Here is a 19,830-nt window from a genome sequence, read left to right on the forward strand (position 1 = left end):
GTGGTTTAAAACCAGGCAGCGTGAGCTCAAGCTGCACCTACTGTGGTGACTGTAAAAACTGACCCCAAGCCCAGTCTTTAGATGCTCATATTGCTGGCCTGTGGCAGCTATGTCACAGGGACTGTTTTCTCTTGACCTCCTCACCCCAGGGAAACATTCTTACATTTGGAGGAAGTCTGAATATTTATTTATGCATGAGACAGGCTGTGTGGATTAGTTTAAGAAAAGGTGAGCATCGCTCTGTGTCAGCCTCTGTCCTATTCCTGGGATGCCTTTAACCCTCACAGCAGCCCCAAAGTGAGTTCTGGTCTGCACGGTTCACCTGGGGATCGGGGAGCAGAGAAATCCACTGCCTGAGGTCCCTCGCCAGCGGAATCCTTCTCTGCGCTCTCAGCATGGATCCTTCTCCTGGCTGATCTGAGGCCTGCCTGCTCCTCCCTTCTACCTGGGGTCCCCTCAGCCCCACTGGCTTTCTTTCTGTCCCTCAGACACTCCACACTCTTTGCTGCCCCCTCCACCTGGACCACCCTCTCCTGCTTCCTCTTCACGTGCCTAATTTGCGTTCCTCGTGCCTTAACTCACATGTCATCTGCTCAGAGAGGTGAGCCTGGCCTCCCCCTTCAAAAAGTGTCCTTGCGCACCTTTCTCTCTGTCCTATCGCCCCTTTTATCTCTTTCAGTGGACTTTCCAAAACGTGCAGTTGTTTTTCTTGGTCACTTTCTTGATTTGTGCGCTTATATTTTTTGCTTATTTTGCTTTTTGTCTCTTTCTCACATAAGGTAAGCTCTGTAAGAACAGGGGCCGGGCCCTGGCAGGTCCTTGGGCGACTTTTGCTGGAAGACTGATAAATCTTGGTGGGGAGGAAGACAGGGGAAAACAGGGGAAGAGAGTGGCTCTTCCAGGCGCCTTAAAAACACTACCCCTGCCCTGTGCTTGGGTGAGTGAGGTTTGTGCTCGGAGGTCTGCGTGAAGCAGCCAGACCCGGGGCAGTGATCGGAGGTCAGCCGAGGAGGGAAGACAAAGGCTGCTGTCTGACGTCTGGAAAAGGCCTAGAGCCCAGCTTATTTGGCCAGATGTTCTTGGGAGTGTCTCATTGTCACCTTTGGGTGCGTGACCCTGGCCCGTGGCGGGGAGCCTCCCTTGCACTTTGAAGATTTCTAACGAGTGCTTTGGGGTGTGCCTTTAAGTGGCTTTTGTGCACTGTGGAATTTGGCTCATTTTTTAAGTGACTGTCTGAAGCCTGGTTTTGTTGTCTGTTTTCTTTCTCGTACCTTAGCTCGCCGGCTTGCCTGTTTCAGAGGGCATCGTGTTGGGTGGCTGGGGGATGAGGCCCTGTGGAGAGGGGAAGCTTTCTCTTACGATACTCTTTGTGGACCTTTCTTTCGAATATTATTAGTAGGAGAGGGATTGCAGGAATGTCTTGGGACGTCTACTGGTCTGTGCAGAAAGCTCGAGAATAAATGAGCTTGCACTTCAGGGTGCATCCTGGTGAATTCCGACCTCAGTTTCCACGGGGCGTTGACTGGTAACTATTGGTTTCAAATGAGAGGTGGGAGTCTTAATCTCCCCATGTGTGGGATGTGCCCCGTGGGGCTGTGTTTTGTAGGCAGTGAAGTTAAGGCTTGCCCAGAAAAATAACATGTTTTCCTTGCCTGGTGCTTGAGCTGTTTGCCCGGTGACTGGCTGATTGGCGGTTTGGGAAGAAAGGAGACATTGGTTAACTTGGGTGTCCGGAGGATTTTTTTGTGTGTGTTTGTGTAAGTGGTTGTTTCTGTTTCTTTGGAAACAGTAAAGGACAGATAAGGAAATAACGACATACTGTTACTTAACGACTTGTGTGCAGGGTCTTTGAAGTATCTTACCAACATTAACTTGGTGGCACTATTTAAATAACCCTATCGCTTTGAGAATACCAGAAATCCTTTGATGTCATTATCGAAAAGGTGGATAGGAAAACCGAGGGCTTTGGAAAGAACTGGGAATTTTGCCATTCTAAACCATATTCTAGCTGCTTTCCCCTGCTCCCTGCTGTGTTCGCTACAGAAGCACTTAGTGGAGAAGATAAATCAAAGCTGTATCCATCAGGGCTTTCATTCAGCCTTGATGGAAAATGCTTTTCTGAGATTAAAGATGCCTGACACATAGCATGTGCTGGTGTGTGGAAGGCATATTTTCATTAAATAAAATTTTGACTACTCCCAGGCATTAAAGAGCTCAAAATCTGTTAGGCTTTCCACACGTAGAGACCTTTCTGCATCGGAAGGTGACCTGCTTTAGGGACAGAGGTCTCAGACTATTCATCTTTAGCTCCCCAGTGCCCTGGGCTAAGAAATGTTGCTGTTATTGAGATGTCATCGCTCCACGTTCTCAAGAGGTTGAAATGACCAGATCATTGATTATGCTATGACTTTCTTTTTTTTTTTCCCCCGCAGATAACTACCTCTCTGTGCTTTATTCAGAAGTACTTTTTATTAAATATCACAAAGAATATTTGGAGACTAAAAAGGAGAGAAAGAAAAGAAAAAATAAACAGGAGGGAGAATAAGTGTTAAGATGATAAAGAGAATATAATTTGCTAAAGAAAATGTGATAATGAAAGGAAGATTTTGATTTCTTTTTTGATAGCCCAGATGGAGAGTAGATGTGAACAGAGTGTCACGATCTATTAGTCTTATTTCTCATGCCTCCAGGTAAGCCTGAATCTCCAAGCTGTGAGTTTCTCATCTTAACCTGGTGTCTTGCTCAGCCAGCTATAGACAAATTTTATCCCAGGCTCAAGGAACCTATTAAACCCACTTGTAGGCTGACAGTTATTTAAGTTTTGTAACAACTGTGAAAAGTAGGTGTTATTGTCATTGTTTTAAAAGAGCCCAACACTGGAATGAAAAACAAAAAAACCCGACCTAAATTATAGATTGGCTGGTATGTTGCAGAGCCAGGGTTTGAACACAGACCTGACTCCAAAGTCTTTCTTGATCTCACGTCTCAATTAGAAGACAAAATAATTCTACTTGGGAGCCTTCAAGTAAAAAGCAGGTAGCTAAGGATTTGCTTGATAATTGCTGGATTATCAAAGAATCATAGAAGTCAGGGTCTCTGTAAAGATCACTACCTCCAGCATCCTTTGGAATCTTCAGTCTCTTGACACATGTCACCAAGTGTATAGTAACTCTGTGCTATCTAGCACCTCAGCAACTCCATGTGCTACAAGCTGACTGTATAATAAAAACAGTGATCAACACTTTACAGTTTATAAAGTGTTTTCCTAAATATCATCCCATTCGATTCTGCCAACATCCCCGTGAGTCAGATAATGCCGATATTGTCTATAGTCTCTTTTTATAGGAGAAAAATAATGTTCAGAGAAGTTGAGTAACTTGATTAAGATCACACAGCTAGTGAGGGAGTTGAGATTGAATTGTTTATTTTCTAACATAAAAATCTGATCTCCCTGGCCACAACGTTAGGTTCACCACAGATAATGCAGTCATACTTATCAGCTTTAAAAGCAAAATAAAGGCTAAATTTAAAAAACAAATGAAAAAAATCCCTTACTTCTAATGCAATTAAAAGATTCCTCCAGTTGTGTGTGTGTGTGTGTGTGTGTGTGTGTGCACCTTGAATTGGAGTCTTATTATGAGAAACATTTAGCTGTGAAAGGAGATTATATGGTATTTCATGTAGTTAATCAAACAGTTGTGCTTTCTCATGGCCTTTGAGCTCTCAAAGCGCTTTGCTAAAACTACCTTATGGTCATTAAAATTCCACCTTACACCGTAGACGTCTGGGCACATCTCACTTCCCTGCTAGACGGTCAGTGCTCAGAAGACAGATATTTTTGCCGAGCCTTCATTCTCCTAGCATGGGGCCTCGTGCGTGGTAGGTGCTCAATGACCATGGGAGGAAAAAAATGAATGAATGAGGCCAGTGTCCTCGGTTTCTGATCCTACCCCTGAAGCATGCCCAAGTTGAACCGCCTTTGAACAAGTTTGCCGTGACAGGTAATCAATCACTGTCCACAGGACACTTTCCCCAAAGCAGCCTGTGAACAATGCCGCACGAAGAGTCCTGGAATCCTCTCGCTGAGCACCCACAGTTTACCTGTGTGGATCTGGGGGCTCGTCCCTTCCCATCCCCTTTTTTCAGCCTTTCAACAGAAATGTCTAATAGGCTTCCTGTCAACGTCCCGGCTGGGGGCTGCGCACACCCCTTCCACCCTTAGGAGCATCTGTGTTCAGAACCCCAGCGTAGGTCCTGCACCTTCTGAGCAAAGAGACCGCATTCACGCTTGGGAAGGGTTCCTGGGTTTTGGAGAGCAGAGGCATTTTAAAAAAAACCCTCTTTCCCTTTTCATGACAATCTGGAGTGTTAACTCAAAAATGGTGCTGTTGTTTGGGGGCCGAAGCCCTGAGGGATAAAAGGAGCTGGCCCTGCGTTTGTTTATTAGTGGCTGGGACCTTTTGATGAATTGGAGTCTGGGTCAGCGTTAACCTCTCGTGGGTGGTGGGTTCAAGGAAAAGGCCTTTTCTTTCCATGTGCTTTTTCCAGGGTGTTTTAGTGGATTTGGAAGCTTTAGTGAGTGACTCTTTTGTTTAATAGGAAGTTGAGAAAGACACTGAGGACTTTGCTAGTCCATGGAAACGACTGAGTGATCCTCAGAAACACAGCTTATTTCTGTACTTTTAAAATAACAAGCTTAATGATCCTTAACTATGATGAACCTTGGGCAGAGAGAAGTGGGCCTAGATTTCTATATGTTGCTTCCTTGTGAGATCAGTGGCCTTTTCGTGTTACATTAGGAACGAGGCAGGAGTTTTGAGTTTTGAGCTAGTTTATCGGGATGAAATAATCTCTGTAAAGTGTGTGAGTATATATATATAATATGCATGTTTATGTATCTTTTTAATATATAAAATCAACTTCTCAATAATAAAACTTAAGTCATAAGGAAAATATGAAATATATCTGTATATATCTGTGTCTGTGTATTTTTTGTTCTTTTTGGCTTAGTAAGCTTTCTTATTGAGAAGCTGTTTAGGGGGCAAATGTTCCCCTACTATGTATTCCATGAGCTGATGGCTAATGGTGCCAGCAACATTAAAGCAGAATTTTAAAGCTTGTGATGTTTTCTACTTAAGTTAAAAAAAAAAAAGAAGGAGAAGAAAAGAAAATACACACTATATGATGGGGCTGTCCTCTCAGCAATAATATAAAATAAACAAGGCAATTATCAGGAGTGAAAAGGCATCTGAGCAGGAGACATATTTTTACTTTGGGCCAATGCTTTTTTTTGCTACTGTTGAGTCAACAACGGTGTAGCGAGTTATCTGCACAGTGGGGGCTCTAGGTGGCCAAACCAGATAATTTACCTAGAAAAAAATCCACTCTGGTTTGCACGAGCTTAATCATCTGTCTCCTCTATGGATGGAACCCGAAAAGGTATGCTTATGCTTAGCTAAAATGTTGGCAACAGACCCCAGCCCTCCCTCACAGTGAGAGGGAATGATAATTTCACATACTTTTCTTGAATATTCATAGAGTTTAAATTGACATCGAAGCTGGCCTCGTCCTAAGCTTAACTTTGCCAGAGTTTTTCAAAGTTCTTTGAAAAGTATAAAGAGGTGCGTATGCCTTCAGTTCCTTATTTTCATTTCCTCTCCTGTATGTGGTGTTTGTTTCATTGTCTCACTCCTCCTATTGTCTTTTTCTCATCTGCCTTTTGCCTTAAACCGAGTGGATGGTGTGGAATGGGCGGTTGTGGGTACTCGTGCTAGGATTGTTCTTGCAAAAGCCACACTATTGGCTGTTGTGTTGGGCGATGCAGGTGTTGCTTGGGACCACCTATTCTGCACATGGCAGAGTACTCCATATCCCTGGCCCCCATCCACTAAATGCCAGTGAGGTTCACTCCCCCTCCCTTACTGGGGCATGCTAGGAAATAATGGTTTCTCTAGGAAGACAGACGAAAATGTACCTTTTGCTGATATTTAGAAAGAGAACCTTCTTAGAATGATGACAGAATCTTTGGATGACATAAGATTTTTGCCTTAACATGGCCTTTAAGTGACCTGATAGTACTGTCAAATGTTCACATGCTTGACATTTGCAGCAGAGTGCATTAGTTATCTGAATCAAGTCTTTGGGTATATTTTTACCCTGTATTCAACTGGCACTGTGAGCTATTGCAGGCTCTGAACACAACTGCCGGCTGCTTTAGAATACAACCTGGGAATGCTCCAGCCTTCTGCTGGAGTCAAGGGAAAAAAGGACCCAATGTGATACGATCATTCTCAAATGTCTTTCAATAGTAAGTCAGTAATAATAATTGTAATATTTGACAGTAAGATGAAATAGTCTCTTTCCAGTCCTGCCGAAAGCAGAGTGGTCTGGCTTAGGCACCACCGGGTTTCATGTAGAGTCTCACATTTTGTAGCATAGATTCAGGTACACAAAGAAAAACTCTCAGATGTTTTGTTTGAGTATTATTTCAGCCCATACATTGGATGGACCAAACATATATTGTTGCTGGGGATGCAAAGATTTCTGGAATCTAAATATCTTGCATCTAGAATAAAGATGCAAAGAAAACAATTCTATCCATTAAAAATCATTTGCATTTGTGAAAAGAAAACCAAGACTAAAAAAGTTGTGATGTTTCGGAATATTTGAAAATATTCATTTCACATAAAATAGTTTAAAAACCAAATGCACCCAAAATACACTAAAAATTATCTGGAAGCAGAGTAGTCCCATGTGGGAATGTTCTATAATTCAAAATAAGCAAATTTTACTAAAGCAGGACAAAAAAGGAGAAGAAAAAACTGTACTGCTGACTTTTTTCTTGGATTTTCTAAAAGGCAAGCTGCTTTGGATCAGTATGAAGAATGTACTCAATATTGCATTTAATTTCTTTGCTATCATAGTTTTTCCTCTTAGGAGTTCACTGGGCAATTATTTTAAATCGTAATAGAGGATTTTCGGAAAGGTAATGGTGACAGTGTCAACCTAAACTCCTGGATCACCTCTCGTTCTAATTTTTTTCTTTTTCTTTTTTCTTTTCTTTCCTTTTTGTTTATGATGGGAGCAGGTAGAAAGTAAAAGAAGGAGTTTGCCACCTTTCAGCGTATTTTCTGAGGTTGTGTTCAGTCTCATTAGAAACAAGCCAAGTGATTTGGTTACATTCGCTATTTCCCTGAAAACCTGAGAATCTCTACGCTCGTGTTTTGTTAACCACACACATGTCAAATAAGCTTTTCTCAGAGATGTGATGTGTTCTGCAAAAAATGTATTGTACTAGACGGGAGCGAGAAGAGGCACGAGGCCCTACGTACAGCACACACACATCCAGCGACTTAATTCAACACTGCCTCTCTGATGCCGCACGCTGGTGCTTACCAAGCGTGTTCCGAACTATTGAACCCATAGATAGGAAAGTTATAAGGCAGGATTATGCAAAACAAAAGTCAGAATTAGCCAGTAACTTTGACAAAAGGCCTCATATCTAAAGAAACATATGGAAAACTTAAAAAAAAAAAAAGAAAGAAAAAGGAATCTAACATATGAAAACCCAATCCCACTGGAATGTTTTTCTATACACAGCATAAACGCCACATAAATAAAACCACAAACCTCTGCACAAGTACGTGAGAGGAGTGAGTCCCAGTGCTCTCTCCTGTTAGGGCCTCCTTTGGGAAGTAAGACCGGAGTTGGTTCGCAGAGACAAAAGCTGTTTGGAAATCCTTCCTCCTGAGAACAGTGGGCCTCATTCGAAGGGAACTTTTGATGGTCCCTAAGCATGATACCGAGGGCGACACAATCCCAAAGAGGTCTCTGATTCAGGTCTTAGGATTCTGAGCTTTTGGGATACCAGGGGATCGTGAACATCTTTTAAGGACAGGGATTTTCTTCTGGTCTGAATGGAATAGTAATATTTAACTGCAGTGTTATGTGTAAAGTTCAGGCCTTCCAGGAGAGACTTCTGGCTACAAACGGCCGAGAAACACACTCCATTCGCACCAAGTTCTGGTGAAATTTTCCCTTGTAAGGTACCATCCCATTCTTGGTCTTGCTCCCTGTGTAAATCTCTGGTTTGAAAACCTCGCAGCATTCAGGCATTTCAAGCTTGAGGGCTGAAATGTCACTTTTAAAGCAGGGTTAAAAAGGTCACACAGCTGCAAATAATAATAGCCCAATGAAATTCAGATTCTGACTGCAGCCCACTGCAAGAATAACACCGAAACAGGAAACAAGCCTACTAGATCTTTTTACCAGTAAAGCTAGTAGGAACTGATAAAATGGATGTGTGTGTGTGTGTGTGTGTGTGAGAGAGAGAGAGAGAGAGAGAGAGAGAGAGAGAGAGAGAGAGGAGACAGACATAAAGAGACAGACACACAAAGAGAGACAGAGAAAGGCACACACAAATAGACAAAGAGACAGAGTTTTAGAGAGAGAAGATACGCAAAGACAGAGAGAGACACATACAGAAACACAGAAAGATACAAAACACACAAAAGAATTGATTTTCTTGGACTTAAATTCAAGGGTGTTTGTTTTTCTATTTGAAGTTACAATATTCAGGTTTGAAATATAAAGATATATTTGAAATCCAAAGGATTTACTTTTATTTTGCAATTAGTTTCCATTAGTTGTGTTTTCAAATAATGCCTCTTTGAATGGCCCTGTTTTACAGATGAGCAAATAAGTTAATGAAAGGTACACCAGCCCTCCCAAAGAAAGAAAGTCTTAGCCCCAAATTGAGTGTGTAATTCCCTTCCAAAGCTATCCATGTGTGGGGAGAACTTCTCTTCTTACATCCTGGCTTTGAAAGTAGAACCAGTTATCCTGGAATAAAACACATTTACAGCGTGTTTTTGGTGAATGTGTCGAGTTATTATTGTATGTGGCTCCTTTGCTTCTCTAATCAATATGTTGAGAAATGTTTGCTTTCTTTCAGAATTGCCATGTGCAAAATTTTCTATGCCCTTAACTAATTTAATTAATAAACAATCTTTGTTCCCAGAAAGAAAGCAGGATTGCTCCAGAGTGTCACCTACTGTGACTGACTCAAGATGTTCCTGTTTGTCAGCTGTCCTTGGCCCTTTAGGAAGGATCAGTTGCCTCCTTCCGAACACTTTAGTGAGCTCCACAAGGGAGCAAGGTCTATTTTATGTGAGTCCTGCCAAGAAGGCTCTTTTCACACTCACAGTAGGGCAATAAATGCTGACAGATGTTAACATCACTATTAAAATTCAAGCCTGCCTTTCTGATCTATGATGTATTCATATCTAGGTTAACAATGTCAGAGATGATGGGGAAATATCTATAGTACTGTTAGTGTTCATTGATACTTAAAATTTCAGTTTGTAGCTTTAATGTTCTCATAACTTTCAGTATTTATAAGAGCACCTGCCAGGCTTTCAGATCAGAACAACCCTTTTAGTGCCTTACTACTCCAAATCCCATATCACTGTATGAATCTATTTGCCGTGATTGGGGAACACCTGAGCCATCCCAGTAAGATCGGAGTTGATGCTGACGAGGGATCACTAATGGATTCCTGTGATTCAGCCAGGGAAGGATCACTCTTGGCCAAGTACAGCAAACCAGATGAGATCGATTTTACCCCCTCTGGGCTCAGTCATTACCCTTAAATTTAAAATAGATATTTACAGTATATGGTGTAGACTATCCAAGGTTTCAGTAGCATTTGATTTTTGTAGTATTTGCCCTTCATGAAATAGTATTAATAATTCCAAATATATCCCTAAATGGCTGGCAAAGCATTTGAATGGATTGCATCAGCCATTGTGGACGATTTCCCATTTTAGACCAGGAATTTGTGGGGTCAGACACTGAACAATGAAAGAGATTCTTGCTCACTGCTAGGCCAGAGGAATCCAGTGACAATTGAGGGTTTGAATTGTAAATCAAGCCTGTCATCTCCTTGTCAACTATGAAAAACCTCAACTCACTTTACGTACTATTAGGGTGTGTTATTAGGGTTCTTTGTTGTTTTCCAAAAATTTTAAGGGAGATTAGACTCACGAGGCATTTGTTCTAATTGAGCATTGAATCTGAGTTTTGGAAAAGAAGAACAAAAACGAGTACTATTTAGAAACTATTAAAGGAGGAGACAGCGTCTGCCATGGTTATGACTGTGTCTAACCGAAGTTATCGGATCACTCAGTGTTTTTCAAAGGGTGCTCCAGGGGGGTCATATGCGGCCCACACGTAGGTAATAGACTGGACTTCGTGGTGTCAATGTCTATGGCGATATTAACAATTTATAAGGAATTAATACATGCACACATGAAATTTAATGAAAACTAGCTTCACCTCATTGTTTCCACCAAAAGCAATTTTGACTTTTTTACATTAAATCTGGGGAGATTTCTTTTCTGGCCATAACTGGGAACAGGTGGAGTGAGTAGCCCACACGGCCTCTTGCTGAAAACCTGATTCTGGGCAAAAAAGTTTGAAAACCACTGCCTCAGGAGCAGAGAACAGGCAAGCTGTTTGGGGCAGTTTATTGTGATGATTCAGGATCATTATCCATTCCACAAATATTTACTGAACGCCTACTATGTAAGCTCTCTGCAGTGGAGCCCGAGGTATGGTGGTTGCCAAGCAAAACTTGGTTCATTAAAAAATGCCAGCCAGTGAAACAATCGAATGGGAAACGAGAGGAGGAGGCTGACTTCTGAGGACCAAGTGTAGAACAACCCGGCTAAAATCCTGTCTGAACAATTTGCCCCCACTTGATGGATGATAAAAGAATCTATGCAGGGCTTTAGTAGGGGCCTATTTGAGAGAATAATTATTACAATATGTGCGAGAAAAGAACCATAATAATAGACCATAAAAATAAACCATGGCTCTTGACTAATACATTAGACCAGATCATACCAGTTGATAACAGTAATGAACCCTATGTGGCAGAGTGGTACCATTTAGGGAAACTATTGCAAACACCTACACAGAAAGGAATTAGCAAGGGAGTGCTGTTTGCAGAGGGCTCAATGTGGGAACTACAGAGCATCAGACTACAGTAGTTGAGGTTCACACACTTACATATACACACCCACTCACCTCAGACCTTATTAATCGCTTAAAACTTATTTTATTTTAGCAGCTGCCGTTTTACCTTAAGACCTTTATTCCACATGATGTTGCCAAAATATATTCGGTCCATAGCATGTAATAAATTGATGCAGATTTTTGTGTTTAAAAAGAAAATAGTAAAATGACAATAGTAACTCAGTGGAACCTATTGATGACTAAAGCCCACACATTTTGAGGACAGACTCTGTATATCTCAAAGTGTATCTCCAGAGTCATGATTTTTTTTGCTGACACATCTCAGTGGATGTCGAATTAGATTGATCATGTTCTTCTAAACATTACATCCCCATCACAAAGGCTCAACAAAATAGAACAGAGTAAAATCTATACAGTTGAACCTTGTTCTGTTTCCAAGTAGCAGCATTATAGTATAATCCAAGGTATTTGCTGCAGCTCATATGCAAAGTGTAGCCAATAATTAAGATAATGCAGCCAATGTTGATATCAAACAAAATTGCTAAAGTCTTAGCATTATGGGCCTGCATTTGTGGGAAAAGTCAGTATTTTGGTGGACCAGGGTTTGTGGTTGTGCTGTGATTATGGTAGAAAAATTCTTTCTCTTCATATGTAAGTGCCTGGGCTTGGTCAATCTCTTTCTTCATGTTGGCTTATTAATGAATCTCTTTAGACCTTAAGCAGTAGCACTTCCAGTCTTGATCACTTCTGTTGCTTGGATATTAATCTAATTATTATTAGATTATTGGATATTAATCTAATTATTATCTTTAATTACGACTTTCAGAGGTAGGCCATAAATGTGTATATATGGAACTTTCCCATTTTGCTGTTATGTAATCTTAATGTTGCTTAGTAAGAGTGGCATTCTTTCCTGACATTAGCAACAAAAGCTCTTAAATGGTATCCAAGAAAGATCACCTTAGCCAAATAAGGGAATAATTTCTATTTTATAAATAGATAATATTTAATATTAGCATGAGGTTCCAGTAATGCTTTTCCACAAAACCTCTCCCCAACTCCAAACACACATACTTAGACACACAGACCTTTCTCTATAATTTGAAAATGTCTCACAGGGCCCATAACTGACTAATATGACGCAGGAATGAGGGAGTTGAAGACTGGTATTCATACCCCTCTTATCAAGGAGGGGACATTGAAGCACAATGCAACAAAACAACCTGCCAGTGGTGAAGCAGACAAAGGCCGCAGAGACAGAGAAGTTCCAGGAAAGAATTTTGTTTTAAATTTACTAGAAAAACAAGGCATATTTAATTAATAGGTAACCCAATTACTCTGTTGTTTATTCTGTCTTGGATCAAAATCATTTTCTCAGCTTTAAAGTCACCCTTTAGGCCGGGCGCAGTGGCTCACGCCTGTAATCCTAGCACTCTGGGAGGCCGAGGCGGGTGGATTGCTCAAGGTCAGGAGTTCCAAGACCAGCCTGAGCAAGAGTGAGACCCCGTCTCTACTAAAAATAGAAAGAAATTATCTGGACAACTAAAAATATATATAGAAAAAATTAGCCGGGCGTGGTGGCGCATGCCTGTAGTCCCAGCTACTCGGGAGGCTGAGGCAGGAGGATCGCTTAAGCCCAGGAGTTTGAGGTTGCTGTGAGCTAGGCTGATGCCACGGCACTCACTCTAGCCCGGGCAATGAAGCGACACTCTGTCTCAAAAAAAAAAAATAAATAAAAAATAAAAATAAAAATAAAGTCACCCTTTAAAGCAGAAGGTGCCAGTTTTCGTAGTGGGGAGCAGGGATGCTCTGTGCTCAGTGATGGCCAAATCAAGCGAACAGTGAGACCCAAGGAGTTATGGTACCTGCTCATGGCATTCTCAGACAAGGGCAGGAAGAAAGATGCCAAAGATGTTTATGGGTTTTTTTTTTTTCTTCTAAAGATAATACAGTAAAAGAGTTTAAACAATATGCAGAATGCAGGAAAGGTGTAAAATAATGCTAATCGCTGTATTGAGTGGTTAGTGGGAAGTCATTCCAAATGGGTATGGCTCTGGGAAAGTGGTAGGAGGAGGAGGAATGGTGATGTGAAGAGGTTTTACATGTTTTGATTTTTTTATTTTGTTTTTTAATATCTCATTGACAGCGCTAAGGCAAGTCTTTTCACTTTGTGCTTCAGAAAGGTGAAAGTATGCATATATTTTCCTAAGGAATATATGTCAGAAACATTAGCGTTTGGAGGGAAAAGTGTAATGATGTACAAAGTACTGTAGAATTGGTTTTGGTTGCAAGATAAAGCTTCCTTCAGACAGGGTGACTATTCCATGACCCCAAGCGGGGTGCCCTTGTCAGGGGCATAGGTGACTCTGGAGTTCTTTTGGAATCACCTACAAGTAGCATTTTAAAGAAGCAAATTGTTTCCTGTGCTTAGAGTAAAAGCAGTAGGTTTTAATTCAGTAGTGAAGCCATGTACCATTAGCAGCACATGTAACTTATATAAACTCACCTCTAAAATTGTCAAGAAAAAGAGCATGATTTAGAAAACTATTTAAATTATGTAACTTAAATTTGCATAGTACTTCTATGATGTTTTTTGAAAAAAATTATGTTACTGTGTGGATTGGTAGCCACAAAACCATGTATACCGTACTTTTATTGGCTTTGGAGAGGATTTGCAAACGTATTTTGACTGCATTCAATTTTTGCCTAATGAACACACCTTAAAACTGAATTGCTACATAAGAAAAGACTATAGTATAATTTAACATAAATTAGATTTTAACATATGATTAAAGCTACCTTATTCTGGATAATATATAACGTATATTCTGGATAATTTAGATCAGAGGGGCAACAGATTTAATCTAATATTAGTTTCAAATCAGCTTATAAAAAAGAAATTAACAAAATATGCAAGGTAATGTTTTTTGCATTTTTTGATTTGTTTATGCCCACATAACTTGGATAATTTTTGTTGAGGCATCTTTGAATGCCTGATAGGAAAGGGAATTTAAGACCATGGTTCACCACCAGAATCCTTTGGTAAACTGGTTCCAGGGCTACTTTTGTGTCCCGTGGTGATGCTGAAGCTTGCTGGGCTAATCATGGGTGTATCATTTGATGTGTTGCTGAAGTTGGCTGTCACATTGGTGATTACCCAGTAACTGTCCCCTCTCTCATGGCTGTAAGCTTTCAGAGGGACTGCAGAAGGATAGGTGTGCACTTTGCCTCTGACTCCTCCTATGCAGGTGCGATTTTACCTGGTAATGACACTCACTAGGTGGTTTTCCACAGGTAGGATTTCTGCTGTGAAAACTCTACGGCACTTTTCTTCAAAGTCAAGTCAATATACACTCAAGAAAGCACAACAGGAACCCAGCCTGGGGGAGCCTAGTGAACTTCCACCAAGCAGGACCTGTGTTCATTCATGTTAATATTTTGCTCGTCTCATTTGAGAGTTGGCATAGAAAGGGGGCTCCGAGCGATTGCCTTTCTCATGTTGCTCGGGTGGAAGCAGGAGATATTCATGGATTTCTGTTTTCCTTCCTCCCTCTCCCTCTGATCCTTCAGATTTATGAGGAATCCAAGATGAATTTGGAGCAGGAGAGGCCGTTTGTCTGCAGTGCCCCAGGCTGCTCCCAGGTGAGTGTGCGGATCCTCCGTGCTCTGGCATGCAGCGAATGCACCCACCTTCCCACAGGGAAGCAGCTCTCACCTGGCAGCCATGCCTGCCCTGGGCTCTTCTTCTCTATCAAGATACTATCAAAATCCATCACCATCATTATCATGATCATCACCATCTTCATCATTATCACATTCCCCTTTGAACAGTCTCAACTACGTTGCTCACAGTCCCTGCAATATAGCAGCGTTGGACATTCCCACCCATAATTTCCTCCTGGAAGCAAACCAGATGCGTCCTGCCCACCAGCTATGCAAGGCTGTCATTTCAGAAAGGGGCAAGGAAGGTGCTTACTTTTATCATGGCCACTGGAATACTGGCTGGACCTTTGGATTACTGGTAAAATAGTTCACTGTCATAGGTTAAATTTTATTTTGTTTTTCCCTAAGAGTAACAAAAAAAAAAACAAAACAACTGCTTATAAGTCTTCTAGCACCTACAATTTTCCCATGTATCTAAACTTTAAGAGGAGAAGTTGTCCTGCTGTGATGGATTAAATCTCTTTTAGCATCCGATGGCTCCCATCAAGTGGAATTAGAGTGAGGGTTAGACAGATACTACCTTAGAGTGTTTGGTATAGGGTCTGCACATAATAAGTGCCCAGTTAATATCCACTGTTGTTACTACAACTGCTGCTGCTACTACTATTATTCTACTCAAACCTAGCTGTTTGAAAGGAATTAGAAAGGTTCATCACCTAACGTCAGAGCTTTGCATTTTACCTTTGGAACTGGACTGTGACTTTTCCTCCTCTTGACCCCTTTGGGTATCTCCACGTTCCAGTCATTGGAAAATGACCACCTGTGGTTGCTCTCATGCGAAGATCTTCATTGTAATGGGGTGTAGAACAAGTTTAGAATCCAGAGCACAGGCATCTTTCCTGTGGGAAGTTACACTCTTTCCCTGAGCTGCCCAGGAGTTTCAAGGGAATCGAGCTCTCCTGCCTGTTCACATGGTAGAGTTGGCAGTACAGCATGGAGCAATGCCTGGGAGTCAGATGAGAGCTGACACCTGTTGGGGACTTTTCTTGTTCTATCTCCCCAGAGAGTTTGTGGAGGATTCCAGGAGCCTCCTGGAGGGGATAAGCCGTAGAAATGTAAGACATTGTTGCTGGTTGGTACCAGCCTCCAACTGAGCAACCAGAGTGCTTTGCTAAGGTTCTGGAAGTTTCACCAGGGGCTTTTGTGTCAATGTTTATTTCCAACTTATAACTAAGAAAAGCAGTAGAGAAAATTATTTTGAAGCAAACTGGTTTGAAGGTCGTTTTGAAGTAGACAATGCTAGGAAAACAGGTTGATAAGTAACTGGGGAAAATCCTGCTAGACCAGGACTCCCCATTGTGAATGCAGAATATTGCCTAAGTTACTCAGGTAACTAAATTAAAACTTAGTTCCTAAGGTAAAATGGATTCCCACCCAGTTTCTTTAAATAGAAGTCTCCATAGCCAAAGGGAATCAGGTAATTTGTGCAGTTTGCTTTGCTTTGGCTGTGAAAATGTGACATTAAGTTTTATTCAATTCTTGTCACTCAACCTGTTTGGGAGCCTACTATGTGCCAGGCACTCTGATTGCCCCGGGGAAACAGCAGTGTGCAAGACATGTGTGTCCCTGCCCCACAGAGCCTCACAGAACCTAGGCATCATATCTGTAATCACGTGATCAACAAATCAATTAGTCAATTGCAATTTTCCATAAAGAAGACCGCGGGCCACTTTGAAGAGTATAATGGGGGATTTACTTTATTTGGGGAGGTACCTGGCAGGCTCCCCTAAGGAAGGGGCATTTAAGGGACTGGGCTCCTCAGAACACCCAGCAAAGGCAAGAGAGGATTCGGGGCGAGAAAGGATTCCCTGCAACATCCAGGGTTGTGCATGACAGCAGACGAGAGCAGTTCAAGGAAGGGGTCCTTAGCCATATCTGACATTTAGGTAAGTCAGAGAGAAGACAGCTGCACATAAGTCATTGGACTGAATGGCAGAATTTCCCAAGTTGCTTGGCACCATTAACGTTTTGGGCTGGATAATTCTTTGTCGTGGGAGGCTGCCCTGTGCATTGTAGGACGTTTGACAGCATCCCCGGCTCCACCCACGGGATCCCCGGAGCACTCCCCTGTTGTGACAACCAAAAATGTTTCCAGACATTGTCAAATGTCCCCGGGGGGAGCAAAGTTGTCCCTGGTTGAGAATGACTGCCCTCTGGTTTGCATTTTGGCTTTAGCCTCACTTCCTTCTGGATCCCTTCTCTTTTGGGGTTACTTACTTCTAATTAATGCTCTCCCAAACTTTTTTATGTATTGCTGTGAGCCATCTTTTCTCCTTTTGGCATCGGGCAGAGGATAAATAAATAAATGCCACAGACGTGTGGTCACTGGTGTCAAACCTGTAGAGCTGGGATAGTCAGAGGACTGAGCAGAGGCTGTTGGGTTTGGCAGGTAGGTGCTTGCCGGGGACCTATGAGAGGGGAGCAGGGCGGAGGCCAGATTGCAAGGGATTAATGAGCGAGTGGGTGGTGAGGAAGTGGAGGTGGCAAGCACAGAGGACTCTTTCAGGAGCACCAGGCAGTGACGGGAAGCGGAGTGATATAATGGTAGCCTGAGAAGGAAGCAGCTTTTTTAAAATTAAAGGATAGCCAAGCTGGATTTAGTCAAGGGCAAGAAACCAGTGAGAGGGAAGGAGTGAGCGTGCTGGTTTGCAGGGACAGTCCCCAGAAGACACGGGGTGGAGAGGATCGCGCAGAGGATTGGGGATGCTCATTCTTCTGAGAAAGTAGGGGATGGAAAGAGAGTCAATGAACTCACACCCAAATTCTGAGGTGGAGGCGGTAACGAACATTGAAGGGGATCCATTTGGAATGACCTTGAACTTCTCAGCAAAGGAGCAGGTCATTTCTTTGAGAAGGCTGAGTGGACTGAGGAAAAGGTTAGACAGATATAGAAATTAGAATTTACAGTTCCTTGATTTTAAAGTACAATTCCAAGCTTCCTCCACTGCAAATTTATATATAAAGATGCATCTAAAACTTGATATCTCCATTTAATGTGAAAGTGTTTCTTTTTTTCTTGACAAGCTATTATAAAAATATGTGCACCATTCAATTGAAGAGGTGTTAGAATTAAATGTCACAGTCACCCAAGGGTCTCCTGGTGGGGTATAAGGAACTCACAGTCAAGTCAGTTGTTGAGATCATGGCATTGACTTTAGGGATGCCCCATAGCCTGGGAACCTGCATGGAGAAGAAAGGATGGCTGGGAATTGGAAGGGGGAGGAAATGTGAATTGTCAGTGCTTGCACTGCATTGGGGTCATGGAAAAATTTTTTTTTCCCTTTTTCCCTCATTGGAAAGAAACTTTGCTCTATTAGGAATGGCCTATAATACCTGGGAGATTTTTTTGTTGTTGTTACAGCTCCTAAGACATTGTCCTTGTCTCAGAAGTAATGAGAAAAACAAGCTTCTCTTGCTCTTTATAATCTCACAGAGCCTAACGTTAGTGTCACTCTTCCTTTGCTCTCTGCATTAGCCGTGTTCTGGGTTCTCTCAGCTCTATATTTGTTACAGACTGTATATTTTGATTATTTACAATTTGCTGTTATTTTGCTACCTAGTTTGTTTTTTTTTTTAAAAGCCACAGATGTCTCTGTGATTTTGTATATTGTCTTGTTTGGAGGGTAATTATAGTTAATATGAAGTATTATGGAAATTATTATTATTTAAGAAGTATTCTGGTTAATATCCTACTTTAGGCTATTATTTTATGGAGTCAAAAATGGCTTTTAGATAATAAATGAAGGCTATCACCAAGTTAAATACATGCCCCCCAAAATTATAATAAGGCTTTTGACAGAAAGACTAGGACATTTAACCATTGTCTTTAAGTTGCACATGGTAATGTCAAATATTGGGTACAGTCATTAAATGATGTCGTAGAAGACCAAGAGAATAGATGAACCAGCAGCAAAAAACACGTCATATAAAATAAACTGTGTATTCAGAAATCTGGCGTAATTACTATGTTTTTCAAATTCTGTGCTCTTCGATTTATATGATATAAATGACAAGTAAATAAGTGATATTTATACAAAGAGCTACCTTTGGAATATTCCATACAGTTCAGCTCAGTGAATGTCCTTGTTCTCCTTAACACAAATCTAAACTTTTTGCAGAGAAGATTTCTACCATAGTATAAAAAGTTAAAATGAAATTTGTGTTGACTATCCTAAAAAAGTAGGAGGCTCTGAAAGATTTTCTAAATTGTCAAAGATTTGGAAATGTTCAGTAGAATTTATTGTCCTTTATTTTCATTTGACTTTGATAAAGCAGATACTCTGTTCAGTTCAGTTGTTACAAACATACCCGTCTGAGTCAAGATAGGATCTGCTGCAATAACAAATTACCCCAAAGCTTCAATGGCTTAAAACAACAAAGGCTTATTTCTGTTACCCAAGGATATATTTCTATTGTTGATCGGCAGGAAGTTCTTCATAATCCTTTAGAATTCAGAAATACTCTTCATAATCCTTCAGAGATTTAGGATGATTGAGTTGCCACTATTTCCAATATTGTGAGTTGCCATGCTAAAAGGATAGGGAAGGGGCAACGCTAGAGGGTCTTACCAGGAATTGGATGCTCACCTCTGAATGACATGTCACTTCCATTCATTTACCCAGTGGGCAGAACCACTCATATGACTTTACCCAAACACAAGAGAGCCAGAAAATTCAATACTACCATGTGGCCAGAAGTCAGACAGCAGAAAATATTTGACAACCATAATATCATTTCCTGAAAATTAAAAATAAAGTATTGGTTTACAATGTATAGAGTATAGAGCATTAAAGATAACTTGTCATATTACTATGAAATCATATGTATAATTATAAAAATTATAAAAAAATCAGATAATGGGTGGGTTAGGGCCTCATAAACAGAAACATACTATACAAATTTCATGGTGTACACTCGTAGATATATATGTGAAATATTACCAATTAAGCATGGCATATAGTACTTTCCTAAAGTTTTACATGAATCAAGATTGTTTTCCTCTGCCCTGCATTTCTCCTACTTTGGGCTAATCTATAGATAATGTCTAGTGTACTTTTCATGCTTTAGACT

General features: G+C 41.1%; 1 protein-coding gene across 2 annotated transcripts in view; it reads left to right on the forward strand.

Moving 5' to 3' along the window:
- LOC123647636 (cyclic AMP-responsive element-binding protein 5-like) overlaps window positions 1-19,830 on the forward strand; it is a 147,082-nt gene that overhangs the window by 54,241 nt on the left and 73,011 nt on the right. For both annotated transcript variants that reach the window (XM_045565248.1, XM_045565249.1), the window contains exon 2: window positions 14,608-14,679. In XM_045565248.1, coding sequence (XP_045421204.1) covers window positions 14,626-14,679 — 54 coding nt within the window. In that variant the 5' untranslated portion in view covers window positions 14,608-14,625. The remainder of the gene's footprint in view (window positions 1-14,607; window positions 14,680-19,830) is intronic.

The sequence above is a fragment of the Lemur catta genome, chromosome 11 (genome assembly GCF_020740605.2).
Source record: "Lemur catta isolate mLemCat1 chromosome 11, mLemCat1.pri, whole genome shotgun sequence".
Classification (NCBI taxonomy): domain Eukaryota; kingdom Metazoa; phylum Chordata; class Mammalia; order Primates; family Lemuridae; genus Lemur; species Lemur catta.